Below are 25,746 nucleotides of genomic sequence, written 5' to 3'. Positions count from 1 at the left end.
GCCCTGCTCATCAGAGGAATTTCAGCTTGCCAGTCTTGCTCGCGAGCTCACCCTCTGTGATTGGAGCCTATCACCCGTTCACCTCTGCCGAGATCTGGGCAGGAGCGTGGCCCCAGGAAATGCCCTCAGGGCAAAACTCAAGTCTAAGCTAGAGATGACTGTGAACCAGGCAGCAGAGTAAGCAACTCCACCTTGCAAAGCCTCAGTCACCTCATCTGAAAAATGGGCAAGGACCCTCAGCTGTTTTCCTCTTAGCTCTGGATTGCCTCTCTTAACCCATGATTCTTCTCTCAGGCTGCTGATGGTACCGCACTGGAGGCCAGAACCCTCACAAATCCATGGTTTGCAGCCTCCATGGGCCAGCCGGCCAGTGTGCCTGAAATATCCCTGTTTCCCCAATGGCTGCTTCTTACTTTCTCTGCTCTCCTCCAACCTCTCGCCTTCAGGTCTCACTTCTCTCTCCACGTCCAATCTGCTAATCATGCCCTTCTGATTGAAACTCTTCCCCATACCGGCCCCAGGCTCTGCCCAGCCCCAGACTGCTCTGCCTCCAAAGTGCATCTCTGAAAGGGCTGAGGGGCAACAGGTAGCTGGAAAATACCAGGGAACTGAGGCCTCAGGGGCACTCCAGCTCCTCCTGACTCCCCAGTCCATACCAGCTGTATGGCTGTGTAGCCTCCATCACCTCCCCTAGTAAAATGGAAGTGACAGTCTCTGCCTCTTTACCTCCCCCTAGGGCCACTGCAGGAGGCCAGAGAGATACAGAGAGAGGATAGGAAAGATCAGAAGGGGGCACTTATGCAATACCCCCGACAGACACTTCCCTGGTGTGAGCCCAGCCATTGCTGCCCACCCCTGGGATCAAACGTGCATACTTTCAGTGGTGTGGGGCAGGAGTTAGGGGGAGGCTCTGGTTGATTGGGTTTGTCCCCCACTCTTTCCACTCCTATAAGCTTCCAGGACCATCAAGTCATTCTCCCTTCTACCACAGACCACCGACTGGACTGCCGCCCAAGTCTTCCTGAGGATCAAGACTCTACCATATATATCAGAACTGGAAAGATTTCAAAGATCACCCAGGCCAGGAACAGTGGCTCATGCCTGTAATCCCAACACTTTGGGAGGCCTAAGCAGGCAGATCACTTGAGGTCAGGAGTCCAGGACGAGCCTAGGCAACATATCAAAACATCATGTCTATTTATTAAGAAAAAACTTTAATTAAAAAATAAAAAAGATCATCCAATACCACATCTGATTCTTGATACTCTGTTTGGCAGCCTGACAAGTGGCCACTTAGTCTCTGCTTACATATCCCCAGAGATAGGGCACTCATTACCTCCTGAGGAATCTCCTTTTATCCTAGGCCATTCTTATACGTGCAACTTGGTTCTTTTTAAACTGAGGTGAAATCACCTCTGCATCGGCCACACACTTTAAGGCCATGCAATGAGATCGCATTCCTTCCTCCTTCCTTGTCAGCCCTCCAAATACTTGAAGGCAGCAATCCAGTCTCGCTTATTCTGCTCTTCTTTGTGCCAAAATATCCCTAGAGCCTTGAGGTGTTCCCAGATGCTGTATCAGATCCCTCTTCACCCAGGACACAATCCCATTTGTCACTGGGCTGCAGTCCTCCTCCAGGAATGATCTGAGTAGTACGGAGTAGTCAAGACCAACACCACCCACATTCTGACCACGATATACCTTGTAAAGGAGCTTGAGGGGCAAAACCATGACTGCTGGTCAGACTGCAAGCCAATATAGCACTCTAAAAACAAAGTAAAATAATGCCCCCAGGCCAGAACCTGTCTGTTTGGGGGTAAACATCAAACTAGCTTTTCTCTTTCCCCAAAAATCTCCGCCTGGATCCCTCAGCCTCTGGGGGAGTCTCACACAATCTGTCCCTCCACTGTGAACAAATACATCCAGGCCCCAGCTTAGGCACATCTGCTGCGAGTCCAGGTGACAATGGGAGAAAAGATGACACCATCAACCTCATAAAACAACAGAGATGGCAGGCCCACTGCCTCCTGCAGCAACACAGCACTGCAGCCTACTGAGTTGAAGACTTCTGACATCTGCTCAGGAGCCGCAGGAGCAGAAGAGAGAGGCAAGGCAGGTTCCAAAAGCCGCCAATCTTCCCCACACACCCCCACGGTTCCAAACCAAGGCCACCGGCTCTGCTTCTGCACTGCTGGCAACACACAGACCACATGCCAATCCACGGCTGGGCCGACTCAATTTTCTAGTTACAGATCTTAAGTACTTAGGCATGTGCTCACGAGAACACACATCCCTTACACGGAGCTGAGAAAGGGAATTGTGCTGAGGAACAGAATAATTGAATCAAGATTTCTGTCACGCTGCTCTCCGGCCCTAGACCACAGCTCTGGCTTTTTTTTTTTTTTTTTTTTTTCTTTTTTTCTTTTCCTGACTAAGGTTTTACAGGCTCCCAGGGGGTCTTTTCTCCTCTCAAACCCGTTAATGTCAGCCAGTACTGGCAGCCCATACAGAGGAAAGGAGCCCCGGTTAAGGTGTCCGGTGTCCAGGACGGAGGTGGCTGGCTCTGGAGGCCCAGGCACCACACGGCCAGGCCCGTGGAGGGGCTGAGAAAAACCAACCGGGAAGATTGTCATCTTTGTAATCCCCCCCAACACCCCCGCACTCCTTCCTTCCAGACCCAAGGGCAAGGATGAGATGATTATTAATTTCCTCAGCACCGCCCCCCAACACCATCATCAGGGCTGAAGGCCTTCTCTGTCTGCTGAGACGTGTGCAGGGCCTTTCAGGGAACCCACCCCTCCGCCCTCCCCACGTGTACCTCTCTCACGGCTTGGCCAGCCCCCTCTCTCTGGTCCAAAGCTCCCCCACAAAGTGGACTTGGGTGTGGAGCCCAGCACACCCTGCCCTCGGGCCGCCTATCTGCACGCACATGGGGTCTTCTTAAAGGCCAAAGCTCAGGCCACAAGGGCTCTGCCAGGCCCGCTGCTTCTATCCAAGGGGTGACCATGGAGGAGGCCAGCAAGAATGCCACAGTCTCACCCTGCTGCCTGTCTGTCTTGCGGAGGGCTCAGCCCTTTCCCGTGTTCAGGGAAGGGACAGCGTGCGGGCCGGGGGACTCGCTCCTCTGCAGGTAAGGGGGGTGCTCACGGGCACCTCTGCTGCTACCCGCCGGAAATAGACCCCGTGGAGCGCATCCCCGACGGGGCTGCGCAGGCCTCTCTTACCTTCGTCTCTCTTGCGCTTGTTGGTGTCGGCGCTGGGCGACGTGATGCCCAGGATGCCGCTGATGGAGTACGACGAGCCGGCCGAATCCGTGCTCACCGAGGACACCTGCGTCACGGAGCCAGTGGACACTGCGCGGAGAAAGACGGGCGGTCAGGGCCGCAGAGGGCTGAAGGCAGCGGGCCGGCTGTCACAGCACGAGGGGCTGGGGGCGGCTGGGAGGGAGCGAGTGCGGGGTGGGCAGGGGGCGCTGAGGACCCTCGCCCTGCGGAGGCGGCCACACCTGAGCCACGAGCGCAGGCCTCGGGCGGGCCGTGTGCCCCAGTTCTCTGCGATGGGGGGAGAAAGGGAGGGGTGGGCACTGAGGAGGACTGACCCCTGCAGAAAGGAACACGGGGACACGGGGACAGGAAGGGCATTCGCTCAAATTCTAGCCTATCCATGGATGCAGGAAGCAGGGGATGGAGAGGAGAAAGAGGGGAGCCGGGGCCCACCAACAGTCAGTGCTAAAACAAAACAAAAAAAACCTGAACTACTCATTAGGCATTCCATCACCTGCCTGCACACCCAACCTTGCGTGCAAGCACAACTACCTGAGCACAAACTCACGCGCACAGCTAACAAACTCCAAACCGCAGAGTGCCCCTTCTTTTTATAGTTTTCTCGCTGCCTTTTCTCCTTCCAGTTTCCCCGGATTTGATTTTAATATTAATTATGACAATAACAATAACTAATATTTTCTGAGAACTTATTCTGTGCCAGGCATTGAGGCATTATCTCATTGAATTCTGAGAACAATCTTAGAAGCTAGGAAATGTGATGATCCTATTGGAAAGGTAAAACTCAGAGAAGATAAGTGGCTCACCCAGGATCATACAGCTAATAAGAGGCAGAGTGCCTGGTGCCGGGGCTCGCCTGTAATCCTAGCACTTTGGAAGGCAGATGTGGGAGGATCACTTGAGCTCAGGAGTTCAAGACCAGCATGGCCAACATAGCAAGACCTACAAAAAACTTTTAAAAAAATTATCCAGGTGTGGTGGCACAAGCCTATAGTCCCAGCTACTTGGGAGGCTGAGGCAAGAGGATCACTTGAGCCCAGGAAGTCGCGGTTGTAGCGAGCTATGATTGCGCCACTGTACTCCAGCCTGGGCAGCAGAGCAAGACCCTGTCTCAAAAATAAAAATAAAAAACAAAAGAGACAGAGTGGTGATTTGAACCCAGAGACTAAAGCCTCAACCCCTATAACTAATCTGCTTCTCACTAATAAACAATGAAGAGCAATAATATACTTCACATGAATGCAGTACGTCTCATTTGATGGTTGCAACAGCCCAGAGTGCTATTATTTATCCCCATTTATCAAATGAGGAAACTGAGGCTCCACAGGGAAAGTGATTCAAAGTCATCTAGCTAATAAACAGCAGCACCAGAACTTAGCTTTGGGTTTACTTACTTAAAGTCTAGATTTCCCCTGCCCAGAAACAGGGGCAGTGGTTGGTGACTTATTGTGACTGAAGCTAGGTCTCAAAATTCCTAAGAATAAGAATTGGATGGGAGGCGGGGGGCAACTTTTGTGCAAGTTTCACATTAACTTCTGGCCCCAGATTCCCAGGGAGAGACCAGTCCATCAGCAGGGGCCTCTCCAGCTGTACAGCTGAATTGCCATTTCTGGGCTGTGGGAATTCTTTTTTGGTTCATTAAAACCTACAGATCAATCTCAGACACACTTCCTTGGGCTATAACCAGCTGGAGGCAAGTGGAGCCACCTTTGACTCTTAAGAGTAGGAAATCACTAGAAATGGTAGTGACTGCCTGAGAAGCCCTTCACGGCTTCCCTTTGGAGCAGATCCAGCTCCTGGCTCCTACAAACCTAGAGGGAGCCATGCCTTTCTTCTCACATTTCAGTTTGATCTTACATCTTCCTTAAGAGACACAGAAGCAGAAATTGTTAACTTCTCTTTTTCTTCACCAGAAGAAACTCCTTAAAATAGATTTATGCAAATCCCACAACCTTTTCTGTATTAACATGTGAAAAACAGAGGAAGAAAGAAGATCCCATGTCGCTTGGTACTTTAAACAACAACCACCGTATATAACCAAGGCTCACCATGTTGCTGGCAGAGCCCATGACATTCGTTTTGGTGTTTTGTGATTGCTCTAGGCTCAAAAGACCCAGATTCCACTTCTGGCTCCACCACTTACTGGCAACATGACCTAGGGCTAGTTATTTCATCTCTGTAAGTTTCAGTTTCCTCAATCCTTGGTAAGTTTGTGAACTCTAAAGGTCTATATGTATGTGAGATGTAGTTTAATTTAAAAATTTCTGGGACAGAACAAAACATGCTGCTGACCTACAGTAGAATTATTCTTCTAAACCAAATGAAAGAATATCAGCAGTTATACCTATTTGATTTTCAGTGCTATGGGACCTGAAATAGTTGGTCAGCTACAAGTGAAATCTCAGCCACAAACATTCCCCCAGGAAGCCTTCCTTCACCCTCGTCACCCTAGCCCAGCAGAGCTGGTGGTTCCTTCCCTTCTGCCCCTACAGCACCCATCCCTTCTTCTTGAGCTTCATCTCTGTCTTGCAAACTTCTCTTCATTATATTCCCCCTTTACCTTGAGAATGGGGATTTTGTCTTCCCTTTCTTATAGGCTTGGCCTCTGATGCCAAGGTCTGCACGGCAGGGACCTAGCAGACACTTTCTGAAGGGATTACTAAATGAGGAATTATTTCATGGCAGGGAGGAAATCTGTCTTACCTTTATCCAAAGAGCCAATCATGGAGGATCAGAGGCCTCAGTGAGCACCTGGTTAGTGCCCCTCCACCCACAAATAAGGAAACTGAGGCTCAGGGAGGTGAGAGAACTTTCGCATTTTACTGGATGAGTTAATGACAGAGTTGGAACTAGACTAGAGGCCAGGCCTCTGCCCATTCCCCATCACTGTGTGAGTTCAAGTTTTCAGTTAAAGAAGGAATAACAAAAGTGTGGAAATGTTACACAATCTGAGGTGTGATTCTGCAGGATTGACTGTGGCAACCAGAAGTGTCAGAGACTTGCTAAATCATTGCCCACTTTCTTATATAGTACAATAACTTTTCCCCCAGCTAACCAGCGGTGTTCCCTGTATCCCAAGTGGAGAAATAATACACCTTAAATAGACACGTGTCATTCACAATCTTTGAAGGGAAGACAAAGGACATTTCTGAACTCTTGAGCACTAAGAAGTATGACTCCCATTCTGTCGGGTCACAGCCACTCTCAGACGTCACCTGCAAGCACTGGAAACCCCACTGGCAGCCCTTGACAGTTCATAGAGTTCGTGAGATCGAAGCAAGAGAGAGAGAGAAAGTAAGTTTGGGAACTTTTGCCACATCTTCACTCAAGACTGCAAGTGCACAAAGAATTGTAGAAGGGCTGGTTGATAGAAGAAAAAAACACATTCAAAACTACTTACTGACTAATGATGCAGAAAATGTTATGAATAAGTATCCCTTTCTTGATTTATTACTTTAATTATCTGACATTCTATAGACCCCCATTAGTGGATTTTTTTTTTGGCTTAGATTTCAATTTTCTGTCTCATGGTGAAAGCTATTTATCATAATAATCAGTAAAATTCAAAACCTTTTAGCAGTATTTATAAAATTCATTTACCAGGTTCAGCCCTTGGAGAATGACAAAGAAGGCGCATTAGTACGTGTGCTGAAGTGTTTTATGCAGAATTATCTGTCCATAAGAATGATTAAAAGTTCTTTAGAATATTTGGAGCCCATTAGATTTTTAAATTTTTTTTAAAAGTTCCTCTTACCTATGCTGTGACTGGAAGCTGGGACTGGTTGGTTGGGTGGCTGCTGTACTTTTGTCCGGATGATCCTGTGGGCAGTTGAAAAAAAAAAAAATTGCTATTTACTATCAGGAAGGAGAAGAGACCACAGCCAGCTATGCACAGACAACCAGAAAACTCACACCCAAGCTGGGCCATGGTTCGAGCTGAGGCAGAGGGGCAGAGGTGGAGGGAGATTATAAACCCAGGCTGGGAATCAGGAGGGTGGAAGGTTTATGGACTAGTCCCAACTTTGCTTCTGTTTCCCTGGGTGACTTTGTGTAATTTGCACCCCCTCTCTGAGCTTCAAGTGCCTCTTCTGAAGAAAGAGGATGATGTGTTAACATTACGAGTAAGCATTCCTTTCTCAAGTATAGATCTAGCTCCATAAGAGACTCATTGAGTGACTTTAGGGAGTCCTTCCCTTTTCTAGACCTCAGCCCCCTATATGTGGAATGAAGGAACTGAACTTGGTAATCTCTCTGTCTTCTGGCAGCGCTCACGTGCTGGTTTCTCTGCCCTAGAGAACGCATAAGGAGGGATAACACCCCTTCCCCTAGGAAGTTGCCAAGGGAGGGGATGTATATGTTGTTCTGATACTAGGGAGAGTCAAAGTGCAGCCAGGAGACATCCGGTTTGGCTTTCTTAAGAGGACGCCTACCTTGCACCAAACCTCACGGAAAGGATCCACAGGGCTGGAGCCAGTGATATCCTGGCCTGTCTTTTCAGAGACCTTGCTCACATTCTAATAGAAACTCCACTGTGACCTTGACCAAGCGCATTCCATTGTGGACCTCCGATACAGTGACGGAGTTGGAACAGACCACTCTGCTTATTTTAAGTAACCAAATCATTTTCGGAAAAGAAAAAGGATCTTATGGAAAAGCCCCGTACATATAAAAAAGATAATAGCAGTACTGCCTTCCCTTGGCCACCTGACCGCTCTAACATCCTTCTGCAGAACCTTAGGCTCTAGAGAGTTTGTAGACTTCCAGCAAGGACAACGCACGCGCAAGACCGCAAGCCCGGAGCATCTGAGAGCAGCAGAACAGGGCCACGCGGAAAGCTCCTCCGGATCTACCAGAAAGCTCCTTCCTTGGCATTTGGGAGAAGAGTGGGTATAATAAAATGTCCAGTTTCTTTGGAAAAGTTATATTCCAGTCTCAAACTGTTACCTTTTGAAAGGACATTTATTAGAGTTTTTCCTCATTATAACAGTAATATATGTTCGTTGTAGACTCTTTGGACAGCATGGGAAAGTATAAAGAAGACATCTAAAAACCATATTTTGGTGTATTTCCTTTATACCAGCATTCCTGGGCATATTTAGAAATATCCATTTTTCTCTTAACAAAATCAGGATTATGCCATGTATACATTTTTTTTTGTTGTGGTTGTTGTTTGTTTTGAGACAGAGTCTTGCTCTGTTGCCCAGGCTGGAGTGCAGTGGTGCGATCTCAGTTCACTGCAACCTCCGCCTCCCAGGTTTGAGTGATTCTCCTGCCTCATCCTCCCAAGCAGCTGGGATTACAGGCATGCACCACCATGCCCAGTTTTTTGTTTGTTTGTTTGTTTGTTTTTGTTTTGTTTTGTTTTGTTTTTTGAGATGAAGTCTCTCTCTGTCGCCCAGGCTGGAGTGTAGTGGCATAACCTCGGCTCACTGCCACCTCTGCCTCTCAGGTTCAACTGATTCTCCTACCTCAGCCTCCTGAGTAGCTGGGACTACAGGCGCATGCCACCGCCTAATTTTTGTATTTTTAATAGAGAAGAGGTTTCACCATGTTAGCCAGGCTGGTCTCCAACTCCTGACCTCAAGTGGCCCGCCTTCCTCGGCCTCCCAAAGTGCTGGGATTACAGGCGTGAGCCACCGCATTCAGCCTCCATGTATACAGTTTTGCATCGGGCTGTTTTCATGCAACATTCTATGAGAAGCTTTTTCACGTTCCAGACCATTAATATCTGAAAGTTTATTCTGAGGCTGCACTGGGTCTCCAGCTTGTACAAATGAAGAAGGACAGAAGTAGCAGATGGGTGCCTCCCCTTAAACTCAATAGGCAGTAGCCTTTGCCCTTTCTGATCTTACAGCTTGGTGCTTGGCACCAAGGGCACTCCGTGTCCTCAGCTGATAGCCTGGAATGGTCTTTTCTGTTCACCCTATAGTCTCACCACACACACACAGGCCATCTGGAGCCTGGCTACTTGAGCTCAGCAAGGAGCCTCTTGCCCTTTTCTAATCAGTCAGCTTAAGTGTTCCCTCAAATACATTCAGATTGTTTGTTTTCCCTAATATTCAAACCACTTATTTTAACTAAGCAAACTCGAAGCATATTGGACAACCAGAAAACTCATGGTATTTGGGAGAAGAGCGGGTCATAATAAAATGCCCAGTTCTGGGAGTGAGGTTGTCTTTTTGGTCACCTGGAAGTAAGCTGGCATCTGATCTAATGTTTATATTTTTGTGTATGTCACTTTCTGTGTGTGTATGTGTCTACAGAGATATTGCTGGATATGTCAATATATGGATATACCAGACATAAATATAGTTACAGATAAATATATGGCAAAAAAGTCACTGTAGTACAGCTTAAAATCCTTACTTTTCAAATCATTGTCTGACTATTAAATTTGTATGTAAACAAAGCAATGAAAATTATGTTTTCCTCATTTTCTTTTAAAATAGTTATAAATATCACTGGGAAAGCATTATCAATTGTTATAAATCATTAAGAGGCAGCAGTAGCACAGTGTACAGGCTCTGGAACTAGACCACTAGAGTTTGAATCCCATCCCTCTTACAACTTACCAGCTACATGACCTTGGGTAAATTACTTAACCTCTCTATGCCTCAGTCTCTTCATCTGCAAATGGGACTAAGAATCATTTCTATCTCATAGGATTACTATTAAGATTAAATTAATTAATTACTTAAAACAGTGGCTGCTACATACTAGGTGCTCCTTAAATGTAAGATGTTATTTTCAGTGGTGTCTTTGTAAAGATTAATGACTAGCTTCCGTCTTAAAATATTCATATTTTTCACATTTGCTTTAAAAAGCACAAGGCGAGGGCGGTGAGGGAGTAAAGATGCTCAATGGGTGCAAAAAAGTAGAAAGAATGAATAAGACCTAGTATTTGATAGCACAATGAGGAGACTATAGTTAGTAATAATTTAACTGTATGTTTAAAAATAACTAAAAGAGTGCAATTGGGTTGTTTGTAACACAAAGAATAAATGTTTGAGGGGATGCATACCCCATTTTTCATGGTGGGTTATTACTCATTGCATACCTGTACCAAAATATCTCATGTACTCATAAATATATATATATATACCTACTATGCACCCATAAAAATTAAAAAAATAATAATAATAAAGCACAAGTGGTCCCCTTGGAAGCTAGGGAGGGGAAGGTAGCCACTCTCACACTCTGTTTTAAGAATGCATCAGAGTTGTCCTTTATAAAGGGGGATCTCAGAGTTATAGGGAATCCTCTGAAGCCGCCCCCAGGGGTGAGAGATTTTGCTCATCTGCCTTTAGCAGTCACCAAGTAAAAACAAAGAGCATCAGCTTACACTGAGAAGAAACTGTAGTGGGAAGAACAAGACTGTAATTGAATCATAACAACTCTAAACAAATTTTAAATTTTAAAAATGACAGGCTGTCAAGACTCATCCAATAAGAGCATACTCAGGACCTTTTCTAAGCCAGGGACAGTTGGGCTGAGTTGGCAGTCACACCAAACTGCCCGTCCCTTACCAGCTGAGCGTGAGCAGGACCCTGGCTGCCATACTGCAGAGCACACTAGACGTTCCAACAGAGAAAGGAGCTCAGCATCAAACTCTTCCTATGAATGAGGAAACTAAAACCCAAGATGCTCAAATGACTTGCCCAGAATTGCACAGCGAGTCAGCCCACACTCCCAGCCCCCACGCCCCAGCACTTTACTTTAAGCCACATTCAAAGGAAGCACAGTCCCTCTGCTAAACACTTCCTATGTGAGGCATAAAGGCTATTCGGATTTCAAACCCACTTAGAATTTGAGGTTTAAAACTCTGAGGAACTTTGTGGCATTTAAGGATCCCATGGAAACATCACTCTTCCTTCTTTGAAAGGCTAGGCTTCTCACCATCACCCCACACCCCCCGCCCCACCACCAGTCCTCACAAAATTACAGTGAAAGAGAAAATCATGGTGCCTTGAAAAAGGAAACAGGAAGATAAGGCTGAAGAAACACCCACATCTATGGCACTGATCAAACTGCCATCAGTGCAGTAAGAAGCTTGGGCCATCAGCTATGCCGAGAATTCAAAACCCAGGGGTCCAACTGTGCCAAGCTGCAAGGGGCCCCACAGGTGGCACCCAGGCCTGTGACTGTTGTGGAGAAGAAAGAGGACACGGATAGAAGTCGATGTGAGTGGATCGCTTGAGTCCAGGAGTTCGAGACCACACTGGGCAACACGATGAAACCCTATCTCTACAAAAAAATGCAAAAAATTAGCCAGGCATGGTGGTGGCACCTGTAGTCCTAGCTACTTGGGAAGTTGAGGTGGGAAGATCACCCGAGCCTGGGAGATCAAGGTTGCAGTGAACCATGATTGTGCCTCTGCACTTCAGCCTGGGTGACAGAGTGAGACCCTGTCTCAAAAAAACAAAAAAATAAAGAAAGAGGAAATGGATAAACAATCTCAGAAGGCCTGCTACCAAAATTAGAATTAAGAGCAGAACTAACAAAACATCTTCCCCAGGGCCACCTCCAGCCCGGGACAAGTTTTGTTAGCCTGCACAGTATATTTGTTTTTATTTGAATTAGTTGCTAACATTTTTAAATTGGGAGATTTTTCATAAATATCTGATTTCTAGCTTCTCTTGAAAAATCAGAACACCCAACAATACTGGCCCCACGTTCTCACGTGACCCAACCAGTTGGTACTAAATAGAGCTGCCCCTCTAAGCTGGGAGTGCCACTTGTAGTCCCCACTCCTTGGCCACAGTGCTGGAATAGAAGGAAGACCCCATTCAACCCACCGTTTGGGTCAGTTTTGGGATGGCCACCTCCAATGGACACTCAGACTGGATTCCAGCGATCCCTGCAGGTTGTGCAGGCTCCCAGCACACGTTTGTCCATAAGAAGTCAAATGAACAAGGTGATCTGTGTCCCAGGAAATCCCCCACAAGCCTAACAGAACTAGTTCAGTGATGCTTAACCCCTTGTCAGTCATGGCTTCCTAGGTTGGTCCCCTGAAAGATAACAGGAAGGCACACACTCCTAGGGGTGAACCGTGGAGACGCTCCTGTGGCTATAAGAATAGCCACAAATCCAGCCATCACTTCCTCCCCAGCTGTTTGAAATCAGAAAGAGTGAAAAGTTGCCTCCAAGGGAGGCAGGGGCTGGGAGAGCTGTGGACCCTCTTACACAGTGTCATTTGCAAGGCAGGCATTTAGAAGCTGCATTCATCTGAATGCAGTGGGAGCTTTGCCTTCATCTGAAAAATAAAACTGTATGCTGGGATGGCTCTGGCTTTGGGGGTTTAGGGGTGGGGAAGGCAGCCACATGAGATTGTCCTACACTTAGTGAGCTGTCACTGAAGAGAGCAGGAAGGAGCCAGAGAATACTCCCAAAAAGGAGCCCCCAGCGAGGAGCACCGGAGCAGGCTAAGGATGAGAGAGGGCAGGCAGCCAGGCAGCAGAACGGGCAGCCTGCGAAGATCTGAAATGAAGAAGAAAATACTTGTCCTCCCTCTTGTCTCTCGTCTCACAGATCCTCAGTCCTGTCACTCGCAGAGTCCTACAGGGCAGTGGTGGAAAGAAATTAGCCCTCCTCTCACCATTGGGAAACCTGGGTTCTACCCCCATGTCTATCTCCAAGTCACTGTTCCTCTGCACTCTCCATCTTGGCCTCTGTTGCTACACCTGCCACAGGATAGAGTCAAGCCTTAAGGACTATAGGAGACCACAGACATGAAAGCATCTTGGAGGCACGGCCTGCCTGGCCATGGCTTTGAACTGGACACTCAGGACACCCCTGAGGCTAGCCATGGCCCTACAGCCAGCAGTTAGAACCTCCCCGCAGTACAGGTCCAGGCAGAAAGCATCAGCGGGTCCGTGATCTCTCTTGACCACACATCCCACGCCCCTTCACAGCCTTTGCCACATCTGTAACCACTGCTCTATTTGCCTCATACATTTCTTTCACATCACTTCAATTTTGACTTAAATAAATTTATTTTATAAGGCAATTGTAGTTCCCTACCGTAAGTGGGTAGGTGGGAGTGTTGGGGGGGAGTTCATAAACTTCACAAACTCACTGGTTTGGCGTGTTACTTATGTTTTTCTAACATACATTAAAATAAATGTATTAGAAAACAATGTGCATCCTTGCATCTTTGCATTATAGAGGATGTAAACCGATGCTCTGTAAATAAGTTATGCTCATCCTGCAAAGCATTTTTAATTGAAATTAGTTGCCTCTGTTAAAAAAATATATAGATTAAGCTAGGTGCGATGGCTCACACCTGTAATTCCAGCACTTTGGGAGGCTGAGGTAGGAGGATTGCTGAGCCCAGGAGTTCGATACCAGCCTGGGCAACATAGGGAGATCCCCATCTCTACATAAAAAAAATTAATTTAAATATAGAGATTTCACATACAGAAATATCCATGCATACATCTACACAAGCCCCAGCTTCTGCCTTCTCTTGAAGAATGCAAAAAATCTGGCAAATACCGGACCCATATTCCTGGCAGCATTCGGCTGGAGCTAGGAAGCACTGCCCCTTTAATAGGACTTGTGCTGCCTAGCTTGCCAGGGACCCAACCTCTCCCCATCGTCTTTTGCCTGGCCTGCTTCCCTCATTACCTTATCTGCCTGGCCCCGTGTAAGGCATTAGATTTTGTGACCCCCATGGACTACCTAAGGTTATCTTGCAAACCCCCAATTATATGTGTACTCTACGTTGGGAAACCTGTGGGTCCCCAAAGCCTGACCAGGGGTTTGGCTGATGTTCCTCTGCAGAGCAGGCCAGCTGCCTGTCATGTTGTTTTGTGTCGTGGAAATCCTGCAAAGAGCCAGAAGTAAGGGGCTCATAAAACACAGTGGAGCCTCTTATAATCCAGAAAAAGAACAGGAGTTATCCTCTCCTCCCCAAAACCTACCATCATCATTGCTACCCCCTCAGCAATTTTGTCCAGGTGCATCAGGCTTCTAAGTGCATGTCAGAACCCCACCCTGGTCAAAGAGCCCCTCTAGAACAGACCGAGAAACTGTGTGCCTGATTTTCCTCTATCTCCCCTGTACCGTGCATGATATCAGGGCCTCTGTAAAGGTTTGCCAAGAGAAGAAAAACAGGCTAACCATTTACAAAATAGCAGGACTCAAAATGTGAACACATGCACTCCCACGGCGATCTGTGCATTTGAATCATCACAGAAAGATCCACTATCAGGACAAGAGGCTCTCATTCTAGTCTGACCGACCACCTCGTTCTGCCAGGAGTGAGGGTCCCCTATGCCCACACAGGCTCTGCACTGATGATGGTAGGGTGTGATTTGGAGAAATGGAAACTGTCCAAGTTTTCAGGCTGCTGCCTTCTCTTTTCTCTGCAGAGTTTAGAGAACCATCATTTCTGTTCATCTCTGAACTTCATCCCTGACTCTGTGGGTTTAAATGGAGTTGAAATTGCATCATCTACAACAGAAAACTTTCTTCCATACATTTATTTTTAAAGCTCTGAGAGCGCCCTTCCATGTGTCTTGGATCAGACTGGAAAGGAAAGGGAGGTGTGTGGCTGCCAGGAAGATCCTGTGCATGGCTCCCAGGGTGTTTCTCTGGTTCTTTCTCTCCATGTGTGAGATTCCATGTATGAGTTAGGGAGAGGGCAACTCCATTGCTCCAGAGCATCTTAGCCTCCTGGACAACACCCCTGGAGTTGAAGATGCACATCAGAACCACTGGGGTTCTGGGCTCTCAGAGAGAAAGAGCTTTGTCAAGGTCCCACTTCGAGTTTGTGGCGGAGCTGGAACAAGGAGCCAAGTCTCCCAACTCCAAGTCAGGGTTATGTTCCTCTCACTCACTGGCTCAAGCTCTGCCCAAACTGGAGGAAGGATTTTCTTCCTGGGAATCTTTGAGACGGGCCAGTGCTAAGACCTTGAGCCTAGGTTTGCAGGGACAGCGACATTTGTGAAGGTCAGGACAATTCACTGCGAAGTGTTCCACACATATATGTGGGTGGTGAAGGGAGGGATGGAAATAACTCTGGGCTCAGAAGAAACTCGAGCAGCCAGGGTGTTGGCATGCTCCCCTCTCCCTGGGCCTAGGACTCCTACCTGGTTTGGAAAGAAGAGAAGGGTAACAGAGACCCAGCAGTCCCCATTAGCATCCCTCCTGTTCAGTAACCCCTAAGGGGCCTTGGTGAAAAGAGAGAACAGATCTTCAGGAAAGGCACATGCAGAGCCTCCAGGACGCCCGGCCATCCCCCCAAATCCCCAACCCCCACAGGCACGAGCCCCTCACCTGTTGATGGAACTGACGCTAGGCACGGTGTCATTGTCACACACCCGCTCTGCCAGCAGCCGGTCCCTGATCTCCCAGGCAAACATGGTGGGATTTTGGCGTTTATACTCAGCGATTTTTTCCACCACTTTGGGTGTGGCGACCTTTGGTTTGGATCCTCCAATTACCCCAGGCTTGATGCTTCCTGTCTCATAATACCTAGGACCCAAAGAGAAAGAAGCTTAGCCATGAGGAACCAGTAAAGTGGATACTGGCAACAAAATAACGGGCTACTCTGTCCAGGAAACGTCCGGATCTGCACGTTCCAATACCGTAGCCACCAGCCAGATGCGGCTTTTGAACATTTGAAATATGGCTAGTCTGAATCAAAATGTGCTGTAAATATAAAATACACACCGAATTTTTAAAACTTAGTACCAAAAAAAGTAAAATATCTCAATAATTTTGATATTAGTTATACGTTGAAATAACCATTTTTATATATTGAGTTAAAGAAAATATATAATTAAAATATAGTACCTCTTTTTTTTTAACTTTTCTTAATGTGCTGCTAGAAAATTTTAAATTGCATAAACAGCTCTCATAGTATTTCTTTTTTTTTTTTTTTTTTTGAGATGGAGTTTTGCTCTTGTTGCCCAGGCTGGAATGCAATGGCATGATCTTGGCTCACCGCAACCTCCGTCTCCTGGGTTCAAGTGATTCTCCTGCCTCAGCCTCCCGAATAGCTGGGATTACAGGCATGTGCCATCATGCCCAGCTAATTTTGTATTTTTAGTAGAGACGGGGTTTCGCCATGTTAGTCAGGCTGGTCTCGAACTCCCGACCTCAGGTGATCCGCCTGCCTCGGCCTCCCAAAGTGCTGGGATTACAGGCGTGAGCCTCCATGCCCGGCCAGTCTCTCATTGTATTTCTATTGGACAGCACTGGCTAAGCATTAACAAACTTCTTACACATTAATCTACCATTTTATAGTTTACAGAAAACTTTTGAGTCAGTTTTCCCATTTTATCTCCAACAGTTCTAAAGCACATAAATTGCTTTGAATTAATGAATGAGTGAATTTACAAATAAATGAATAGGTCCTGATCTACAGGTATAAAGCAGAGATTCATCAAGGTTAAACAGTTTTCCTAGGGTCACACAAGACCAAATGCGCAAGCTAGGGCTGTGGCCCACCCAGCATCTTGAACTACAATTTCCCCAATAAGGTAGTTTACACTTTTGATTTGCCAGCTCTCCCAAGCCCTAGCACAATCTCCAGCATTGTATGAAACTGTCCCCTGAAATGCAACTTATTTTTCCGTAAGAGAAAAATAATAATCCTGGTGTAAAATTAAAAGGAATGTTGAATTGCAGAATTATCTGAAAATATCTGTTGTAAGTCAAAACTCAAGCAATCGGAAAAACCAACCACAAGTCACGGCAACTCTTCCAGGGACCTCCCCTGAGGTAAATGGCTGTTTCTAAGGACATTTCCATGCTATCAGCATTTGCTCATTAAGGAAAATAGGATGTCAGGGTTTTACAGTAAAACCGAGACCAAGAAGAAGAGTGTCATGAAAGATCATTTCAGGGGGGAAAAAATTGACATAATTTCTTTTCTGAATCTGAAACATCACCAGATGTCTCTCTCAATATTTACAGAAGAATTCTTGATTTCCTTTTCCAAGGAAATTATCTTGCAGTTGAATCTTTTTTAAAAAACCAAAAAGACATTTTTTAAATGACTGATAATTTTTAAGCCTAACAAGAGTTGATGATAGGCAAGGGAACGAGGTGATTCTGAGATGGGTAGAAAATGTTACCCAAGATGATTGGTCGCATTTACAGAGATGCTGAAATTCTCAGCCTGGGTATGTTTGGGTAAGGCCAAGTTAGTGAATATCCTGAAAGAGATGAAATAATTTGGAAGCAGTGATGTGAAAGTGAAATGTCTATTTTTCATTGAAAAGAGTGAGTCATTTACAAATTTTGACCATAAGGTAAAAACTCAGCCTGTCTTCCCTCTTTCTAAAAAATTGCTTTCAGCAATTTTTCTGTAATTGCCAAAAAATTATTACTCACAAACAACTTTTTAACAATATCCAAAAACAACCAGATGTCTAGAAAAGCACCCTAAGTCAAGGCACACAGCAATCTCTGCAGCCTCCAATTGTCCTGTCAATTTTATAATGTAAAGTCAATTTTTACTATAATACAACTCATTATAATTCAGCCACAGCACTCTAAAGTTTACAGAGCTCTTCCTCGAATTATCTTGATCCTCACACTAACCCTGCAAGGTCACAGGGATTTATAGAAGGAAAAATAAATGATCGGAAGACTAAGTGACTTGCCTAACTCCCTTCTGTAGTTAGGGACAGCCCCAGCTTTCAAACCTGACTCTAAATTCAGTGCTCTTCTTGCTACAGCAAGCTGCTGCTTTGCTTATAAAATTTTAAATAATAATAAGAATAATGACCCCTTGCAATTGCAGAGAACTTTACTATTTACCAGGCCAGGCATTTTCACATGCATTTTTCATTCATTCACTCACTCAATCAATAGTCACCGAGTGTCTGTTAGGACAGGCAGAATCTCAGGGAAGGGGTTACAGACATTTAGACAACCCTGTCCTGGATACTCAAAATATGTTAGTTGAATGGGACTGCAACATTCACATAGCAACTCTGAGAGGGTGGCAGGCTGAAGGTCCCCCCCAGCCCGGCCCTCACTTACATGGCTGGTGGGCGGCAGCATGCAGGGCCACCTGCCCATCCCACCTGAGCAGTGCCAACTGTGGAAAACTGCAGCCTTGACATGAGAGGTCTCTGTCGTCCTTTTGACTGACACATGGGCCAGGCACTTAGAAGGCAACCCTGACCCTCCGAAAATCCCAACTCGAAACTGTATCAAATGAGGATTCAGATTTAATAACTATCCTTTCATCTCAGCAAAACAGCCGTGCAGCCCCTTGGCTTACAGACAAAAGACGAATGGCAACCACCAACACACAATATCCTTCGGTGCAAAGAGCATTAGTTTAGCAGTCAAGAGGTGTAGGTGGCTCTGATGCTAACTCTCTGTGTGATCTTGGCCAACTCACTTAGCCTCTCTAGGCCTCAATTTTCCCATTTATACAATAGGGGAAGAATGTTTTCCCTGCTTGCTTTGTGGGGCTGTTTTGAAGACAGAAATACAGACGGTTGAGAATAAGCTTTGCAAAACGTAAAATAAAGAGCACGTGCGGAGGATTAAAATCCCTAGTGTTTCTTATTACTGTGTAACATACTACCCAATTCCAATGACCTGAACCACTGGAGCCAACCAGGCTCCAGTGAAAAAAGACAGCAGCCAGGCCCTGGGTGGATTTAACTCGGCCTCAGATGACACCGAGCTGTGCCTCTCAAGCCACTCCGAAGCCTTGAGCTCTGTAGACTGAATGCCCACACTCCTGGCAGACCGCCCACCTTCCTGAGATGACAGGGGTCCCTGTGTGCCCCAGGGACTTTGCCTGCCTTGCCACACACTCTGAAAACCATAGCCACCACACATCGCACTCTCCCTACAATCTGTCACCTCTCGTGTGCCCATCAAGTTCCTCGGTGACCAAAAAAAAAAAAAAAAATCTGTGAATTGAATGGCCCCAGTTCAGAAATTCCCAGTTACACTGTTTTAGGGCTGAACTTGTTTCTTAAAAGGCAGTTCTAATTAGAGTGACATTTTGTCCACTGTGGTTCTTAGTTATGAAAATAATGAGCTATGAAATTCCAATTTATTGTTGACAACTTAAACGGCCAGGCACCGGAGCGGCGCGTAACTTCCGAGTGCCACTCTACCTAGTGACAAATCTATTCCGGCTGCAGGAGGCTGCCGGCTGGGCTTGGAAGCGTCCCTGTCCCCCTCAATCTCCATGGGAGATTTGGAGGCTCCAGAGCACCAGAACATGAGGACCACATGTTTGGATGTCCCCTCTGAAAAAGGCTATCTTGCCCTGAGATTTCAAACGGCGAGCAAAATGTCGGCTCAGCAAAGATGTCTCAGCAAAAACAAAGGAAGGGCCTTCTTTCTCTCTCCCTCTCTCTCGGTACAATGAAGAGGCTCCACAAAAAGATATCTAGGAGCCTTTTGGTTCTAGAAGTCTGATGCTGAGATAGTCTAAAATATTGTGCTCTAGCTCTCTTTCTCCTGTCTTGTCATTTATCTATCTCTTTCTATTTCTCTGCCTTTTTAAAATCACTCTCTTTTCTCTTTGTCTTCTTTTTCTCGTTTTCTTTTCTCTGTCTCTCTGTCTTCGACTTTTCTTCTCTCGCTCCCATCCGCCTGCCTAAAACAACCACCTAACAAGAAAATCGTGTTAATGTCCTGCAATCGCCCCCTATCTCTGGGGTTCATTTGCCTTCTGAGTGCTAAACAGGAGTGAAGCCCACAGCCCCCACAGCTCAGGTAACCTGCACTGGGCTGGAGGATGCGGAATGAACCCTGGGATCAAGGTCCCCAAAGGAGCTGCCAGACCCCTGGTCCTAAAACTTCTTCCCTTGGCCTCAAGCAAGCAGCCTCCCCAAGGTTATTAGAAGCTGTTGCTCCTTCCATCTGAGAGAATTTCTTGAATTTCAGCAGATGTAAGGGAAGGAGCCAGCAGAAAGTCACAATGTCACTGACATACTTCAAAATATTTACCTCCTATTCAGGCGTCTGTGCTCAAACTATAATGCAAACTACAGGACAAAGGTTGTTTTCTGACCCGGGAAAAGAAATAGTGAGAAAGCACTGAACAGCTAAACCCAAGAAAGCTCCTGCCTGCCAGGGCAGACCTAAAACAAGATCACATGCCCAGAAACAAACCTGTGGCTTTGTTTTGGGGCTATGGTGATACCCAGATGGTCTAGGGGTCCTTTAGGCATCATTGCAACCCGGGTACTGCCTGGCTAGATAAACCTGTGTCAGTCACTTTGCCTCTCTAGGTTTGTTTCCTCATCTTAAAACATACTTCATTGGATCATGCGGAGGCTACTGAGAAAATAAACGGGAGTGCTAAAAGGCTGCACGGTCCTATGGGAGAAGCCTCATTGTTAGTATTTTGTTTGCAGCAAATCGCCAGGTCAAGTGGCAACTTTCAAATGTCATATTTGAAAGTTGGTGTTTGGGTTTTTTTTTTTCCTCCTCTCTAATTTAATACATACTTTGACTGCTTGTCACTGCGATGGAAATAAAAACATAGAGAAGGAAAATACTGCAGCCCAACATAACAAGGTTGATAATAACCCAAAACTGAAAATAACAGCTGACTTTTAAAAGTGGAATATGCTTTCAAAAACATTAAAATGAAACATTGAACTCTTGTTATGTGATATTAAGTCCTATGCGGGGACCCAGGCTTACCTAAGATATATAAGGGAAATTCCCAAGAACGTCTTACTCTTGAGTTCTTTAGAACAATTCACCAGGCTTTCAGAAAACATGTCTTCCCTCCTGACTAAGTCACCCTATTCCACATGTCACTAGAGACAAGGGTTTCCCAGGGCTACTTGGAATTGGGGCTTTGCAAACTTTAAACTGCTCTGCGTGTGAAACAAAATGCCACCATGATTCTCACTATGATACTGTCATATTGGACAGCTGCTAAGTCATGTTTTAAGTCTTTATTTGAAAGATCAAGGGAAGCCTCGAGCTCCTGCCTTTACCTGCCAAGAATTTTGCTGACACAACCATGGCTGACCCGAAGCTGCCTGGAGATGTCGCAGGGCCTGACACCTTGATGAGCAAGTTCCACTATCCTCTGGCGGACTACATCCGGGAGTGGCCGTCCATTCACAAAAACCCCCCCAAGCTGATTCACTCCTCCATGTCCTGAAACAGATCAGAAACGAAAGGGAAAGGGTGGTTAGAACCAGTCACATAGGAGAAGCACCGCTGTGAGGACCCAGAGCCCCTCTGATCACAAATGGCCGGCAGGCTGGATGTCTTGCGCCTGGAGTCCAATTGTGCAAACTACACGAAGTCCCCAGATTGCTTTCTAAAATTAATCTTAGCCTTTGTCCATCTGCAGCCAGTCTGTTGAGCTATTGACAGCAAACATCCCCATACTATTATAAACATTTTCCCCGTAATTTTTCTAAACAATGAAATGTGTGAAGATCTCAACGTAAACGAAATGGGCACAACTTATTATGTGATGCTGAAGTCTAAGGAAGATCCTGGGGAGAAAATATGCTTCAAAATACATCATATTTAAAGAGGAAAAAAATAAAACTCTTTTCCTTTTAACAAATGTCTTTAAAAGTGAAAAGAACAACTCCAATAAACGTATATCCCAGGGAATTTTGTTTTTAATCAGCAATCTAATTCAAGGGCTAAGGAATTTTTTAAAAATTTAGCAGCATCTGCAGAGTACTGAGAAAAAAAACCAACCATTGCCTTGTTTAAAACCCTCCCTTTAAGAAGGTGAGGCTGACATGCAGACTTGACCACTGTACCTTCTCAAAGCACACAAAAGAAATGGGTCATAGCATCTTCTACACACAGCACATTCCACTCCACTGCACAGGGATTTGTTACAAAGGAGTTTCCCTGGAATTTTTACAATGTTTTGCAATTGACAAATAGCTTTATTTTGGTCAAGGGAAAATAAAGAAACCTACAAAAGCCTCTGGGTCCCAGGTTTTACAAGGGTCCTGGGATAGATTTTAAGTAAAAGGAGCCCGAGAAAGTGCCTCCTCCACCCTTCTCTTACATCAAGGTCCATCTGGAAGGACACAAGGACCCAAGTAAATGAAGAGCCAAACCAGTAAACACAGAGTGATCCAATGCAGCAACATCATTGACCTTATAGCTGTTAATTAGTCACTCACTGACATTGCTGAAGACTGGAGCCCAAAGCCAAGTCAAAGCATTTATTGATGCTGCTGGCAGCTCAGAGGCAAAGGAAGGGGAAACTCCTCCTGAACCAAGACTGGACTAGGACTGGACCGTACAAGGGAAAGACCTCAAAGGTCTCACACATATACACACTCCAACTCTAAAACATGAAATAACCACCTCATCTCAGCTATTTCTCCCCAGTACTAAACTACAACCCAGATTCATGAACCACATCTGAAATAAAGGGAGCAAAAACCCCCCGTAATATAACGTATTTCCTAAAAACTGTCCAAGCAATCCACTCAAGTTTCCCATGAATATTTCCCAAAAATGTCCAGGCTCAGGCTTATTTCAAGGAAAAACACAATTTTATAGATAACTGAAGTACTTAGTTCCAGTTCTAAGCTGGATTTCTGATTTTCAAAATGATCTTTATTCAGTTTTGATTGTTCTAAAAGACATAAGAAAAAGGAAAACCATTCCAAATAGGATTTTGCAGCTAGAAACATAATTGCATAGTTTTTCTAAAACAGAAAGACTGCAGCCACCCTGGCCAAGAGCCTTCAGAAGGCTTTGTTCTGGGGCTGGGAACACCTATTTTAAAAGGTTGTACAGATCTTTCAAGAGCAGGCTGGATTTAAGTAAAAGAAAATAAATTCAAAATTGGTATAAGCTCATCTGGGAAAACAAAGGGCAGGCAAAGGAAGCTTAAACACCCAGCACACTTTTGATATGAACTGGGAGTCCAGGTATTATGGTCCAGGCTATCTGCAATAGCCTGTTCTCTATATTGACAATTGAGACTTTCTCCCCAAAACACAGTGGCAACCTTCAGAGGACTTAAATTCCAAAAGCAGTCCAGCAGGACATTTATGAGCACTGGGGGGTTGTTTTGTATCATGGGAAAAACCCTAAAGGTCTCCCAGAGCCAGGACTCTCAAGGTGAGAGCAGGTCCCCAAACCCTCTACTCTTGACCACATAGGCTGAGATAGTAATGCTCTTTCACAATCTCATCTATAGGTCCACAGCTGACAACAGACTTGGGGTAACCTGGGAGCCTCTTACCTTCCTCAACTTCCTTGAAAGTTCCCCAAGACCCCTTGGCCTTCTCCACCATCACAATCCTACACAATGGAGTTCTTAGTGGGTGGTGGTGAGAAGGTTTACAACTATGGTGTGAGGAAGGCCACTTACTCTGGAATTGGTAAGAAGTGAAGTCCAAAGTCTGAATGAGGCGAGGCAGGACAGGGAAAGAAAAGAGAAAAAAAGAGATGTGTTAAGAGAAGTGTAAAGAGTGGGAACTGAATGAGACAGACAACCAGGAGAGAGAGAGCCTGGAAAGGAAGCAGCAGGTTAGGCAGGCAGAGGAGAGGGAAAAGGAATGGAGAAGCTAGAATAGGCCAAGAAAAGAAAGGTGAAGGTGGCACACAGCAGGAGGCAATAAGAAGAGAAAATGGAGGAAGCCCAGGAAGGGGCTTCTGGAGGACAGGGGACTTCTATAGACAGATGACCTTTGTTTTCTGGGGCACCAGCTCTGGCCCTGCATCTTCTTGGAGAACCCAAGTCCCAGCCTGTACTTCCTATGGACTCCAATTAGGTGAGGACTCATCCCATGAAAGAGGGACTGACACAGAGACAGGCAAACAAATCAGGTGAAGACCAGGAAACAGACCCACAGATACAAGAAAAAGACAGACCACAGGACAGGGCAGACTGGGCAGTGTTTGGAAGGGAGTGAGGAGAGAAAGACTGAATTGCAGAGGCCCCTGAGGCCTTTGTGGCTCTGGTATGGAAAGGGCTGGCCTCCACAGATGCTCCTCAGGCCCTGATAAGGTCATGCTACCCACCACAGGCCCTCCCAATACCCCCAAAGACAATGGCTGAGCATAGGATTTTGGGGAAAGGGTCTTTGCTGACTCAGACACAGATTGAGCTCCAGGAACCCCACAGGATCATTAAAATTTTTCCTAGATGCACCAGAAAGAATGAAGGGGTACACGGACAGGCAAACAGGGGCACAGGGAAAGGGCAGGGAAGAAGTCTCCCTAATGGTATCGATACATGTGGAGAGTCAGGCAGTAGACATATACATGGTTAGACTAGACAGAGAGAGAGTTTTGCATATGTGTATACCTACTGCCCTCTCTCTGGAATCTGAGTCCCTCCGTCTCCCCTTCTGTGAACCCTCTGAAGCTTCATTTTTATGCCTTTGTCAGATGGTCAGGGAGACCCAAGAACCAGCTCCAGCTGTGCCAGTGTGAACTTCTTGAGTCAGTCCTTTTGTCTCTCTGACCTCAATATCATATTCTGTAAAATGGGTGAAGCTGAAGGTTTAGGCCACCCTCAGGTAGGACCCTGGCTATGAGTGTTTTATAACTGGTAAAGATACCTAGGGGAACCGCTCAGGAAGAGAGCAGGAGGTTATCATGCTGATGAAAATGATGAGCCTGGAATAGTGGGTGGGGACTCCTCCAAACTCAGAAGCCCATTTCCTGGAAGTCCCTGCCCCTCTCCAAAGAAGCTATCTGGCTCTGAAGCAGTGGTGGGGGGAAGCAGTGGTAGGGGGACGGAGGCAGGGAGAGGTAACAGGAAGAAGAAACTGACGGGGCCAGGAGGAAGGTGACGAGGTGGGACTTGATCTGAGCCTCTACTACCTCAGCCACCTTCCAGGATCTACTGTGCCCCCTACTCCCCATTGCTAGCAAGTTGGGGCCCCAGAGCAGGCCTACATTGGGCAAGAAAACAGCTTTGGGCCTCAGAACCGAGAGTGCTTCCAGAGAAGCCAAGGTCTTGCACCAGCTCTGGAAGCTAGGCTGGCTGGGGCCCAGCACCCACTGTGCTGCCAGGGAGATTGAAAATGGGAGGGAGCACTCCCCACGGAGGGGGCGATTGAAGGCCGGACAAGGAGGCACAGACATTAGCGGTTGGCTAACCTGCACCTGAAAGAAGCTGCCTTCTCCACACTGATGCTCAGCCGAGAGACCACCAGGTCTGATGCTATCTCCCCAAGGGCTAGGGCACAACCTCTGGGCCACGGAGCGCTGGGCAGAAGGACACAGTGAGGGCCTGTGGATTTCCACCAGTGAGGAGAGAAGCGCAGGAGCTGGTGCTCCCCATCTGTCCCCACAGTTGCTCCTTGGCTGAGCCAAGGGCTTGCTCACCTCTCAGAGCATTGCCCCAACTGGTTTGTTTTGGGCTTACATTGCGAGATCAGAGCCTCCCCAGAGCCAGGCTGGAGTCCGAGGCGGAAAAGGCTGTGGAGGGCACTGGGGTCACCACAGACTGGAAACCGGTTGGGCGCAGGCCCCAAACCTTGAGGAATCGTTTGGGCTGGGACCAGAACAG

The 25,746-nt window shown here is 46.4% G+C and overlaps 1 protein-coding gene across 1 annotated transcript in view; it reads right to left on the bottom strand.

Annotated features, from left to right (window-relative positions):
- The window catches only part of PAX5 (paired box 5), a 201,499-nt gene that overhangs the window by 165,671 nt on the left and 10,082 nt on the right, over positions 1–25,746 (bottom strand). The window contains exons 2-5 of the mRNA XM_002819613.6: positions 21,224–21,389; positions 15,561–15,758; positions 7,036–7,100; positions 3,225–3,353 (exon numbers count right to left, since the gene is read on the bottom strand). Of these exons, the coding sequence (XP_002819659.1) occupies positions 3,225–3,353; positions 7,036–7,100; positions 15,561–15,758; positions 21,224–21,389 (558 nt within the window). The remainder of the gene's footprint in view (positions 1–3,224; positions 3,354–7,035; positions 7,101–15,560; positions 15,759–21,223; positions 21,390–25,746) is intronic.

Source organism: Pongo abelii, chromosome 13, assembly GCF_028885655.2.
Source record: "Pongo abelii isolate AG06213 chromosome 13, NHGRI_mPonAbe1-v2.0_pri, whole genome shotgun sequence".
Taxonomy (NCBI): Eukaryota; Metazoa; Chordata; class Mammalia; order Primates; family Hominidae; genus Pongo; species Pongo abelii.
This window is presented reverse-complemented; position numbering and strand designations above follow the sequence as displayed.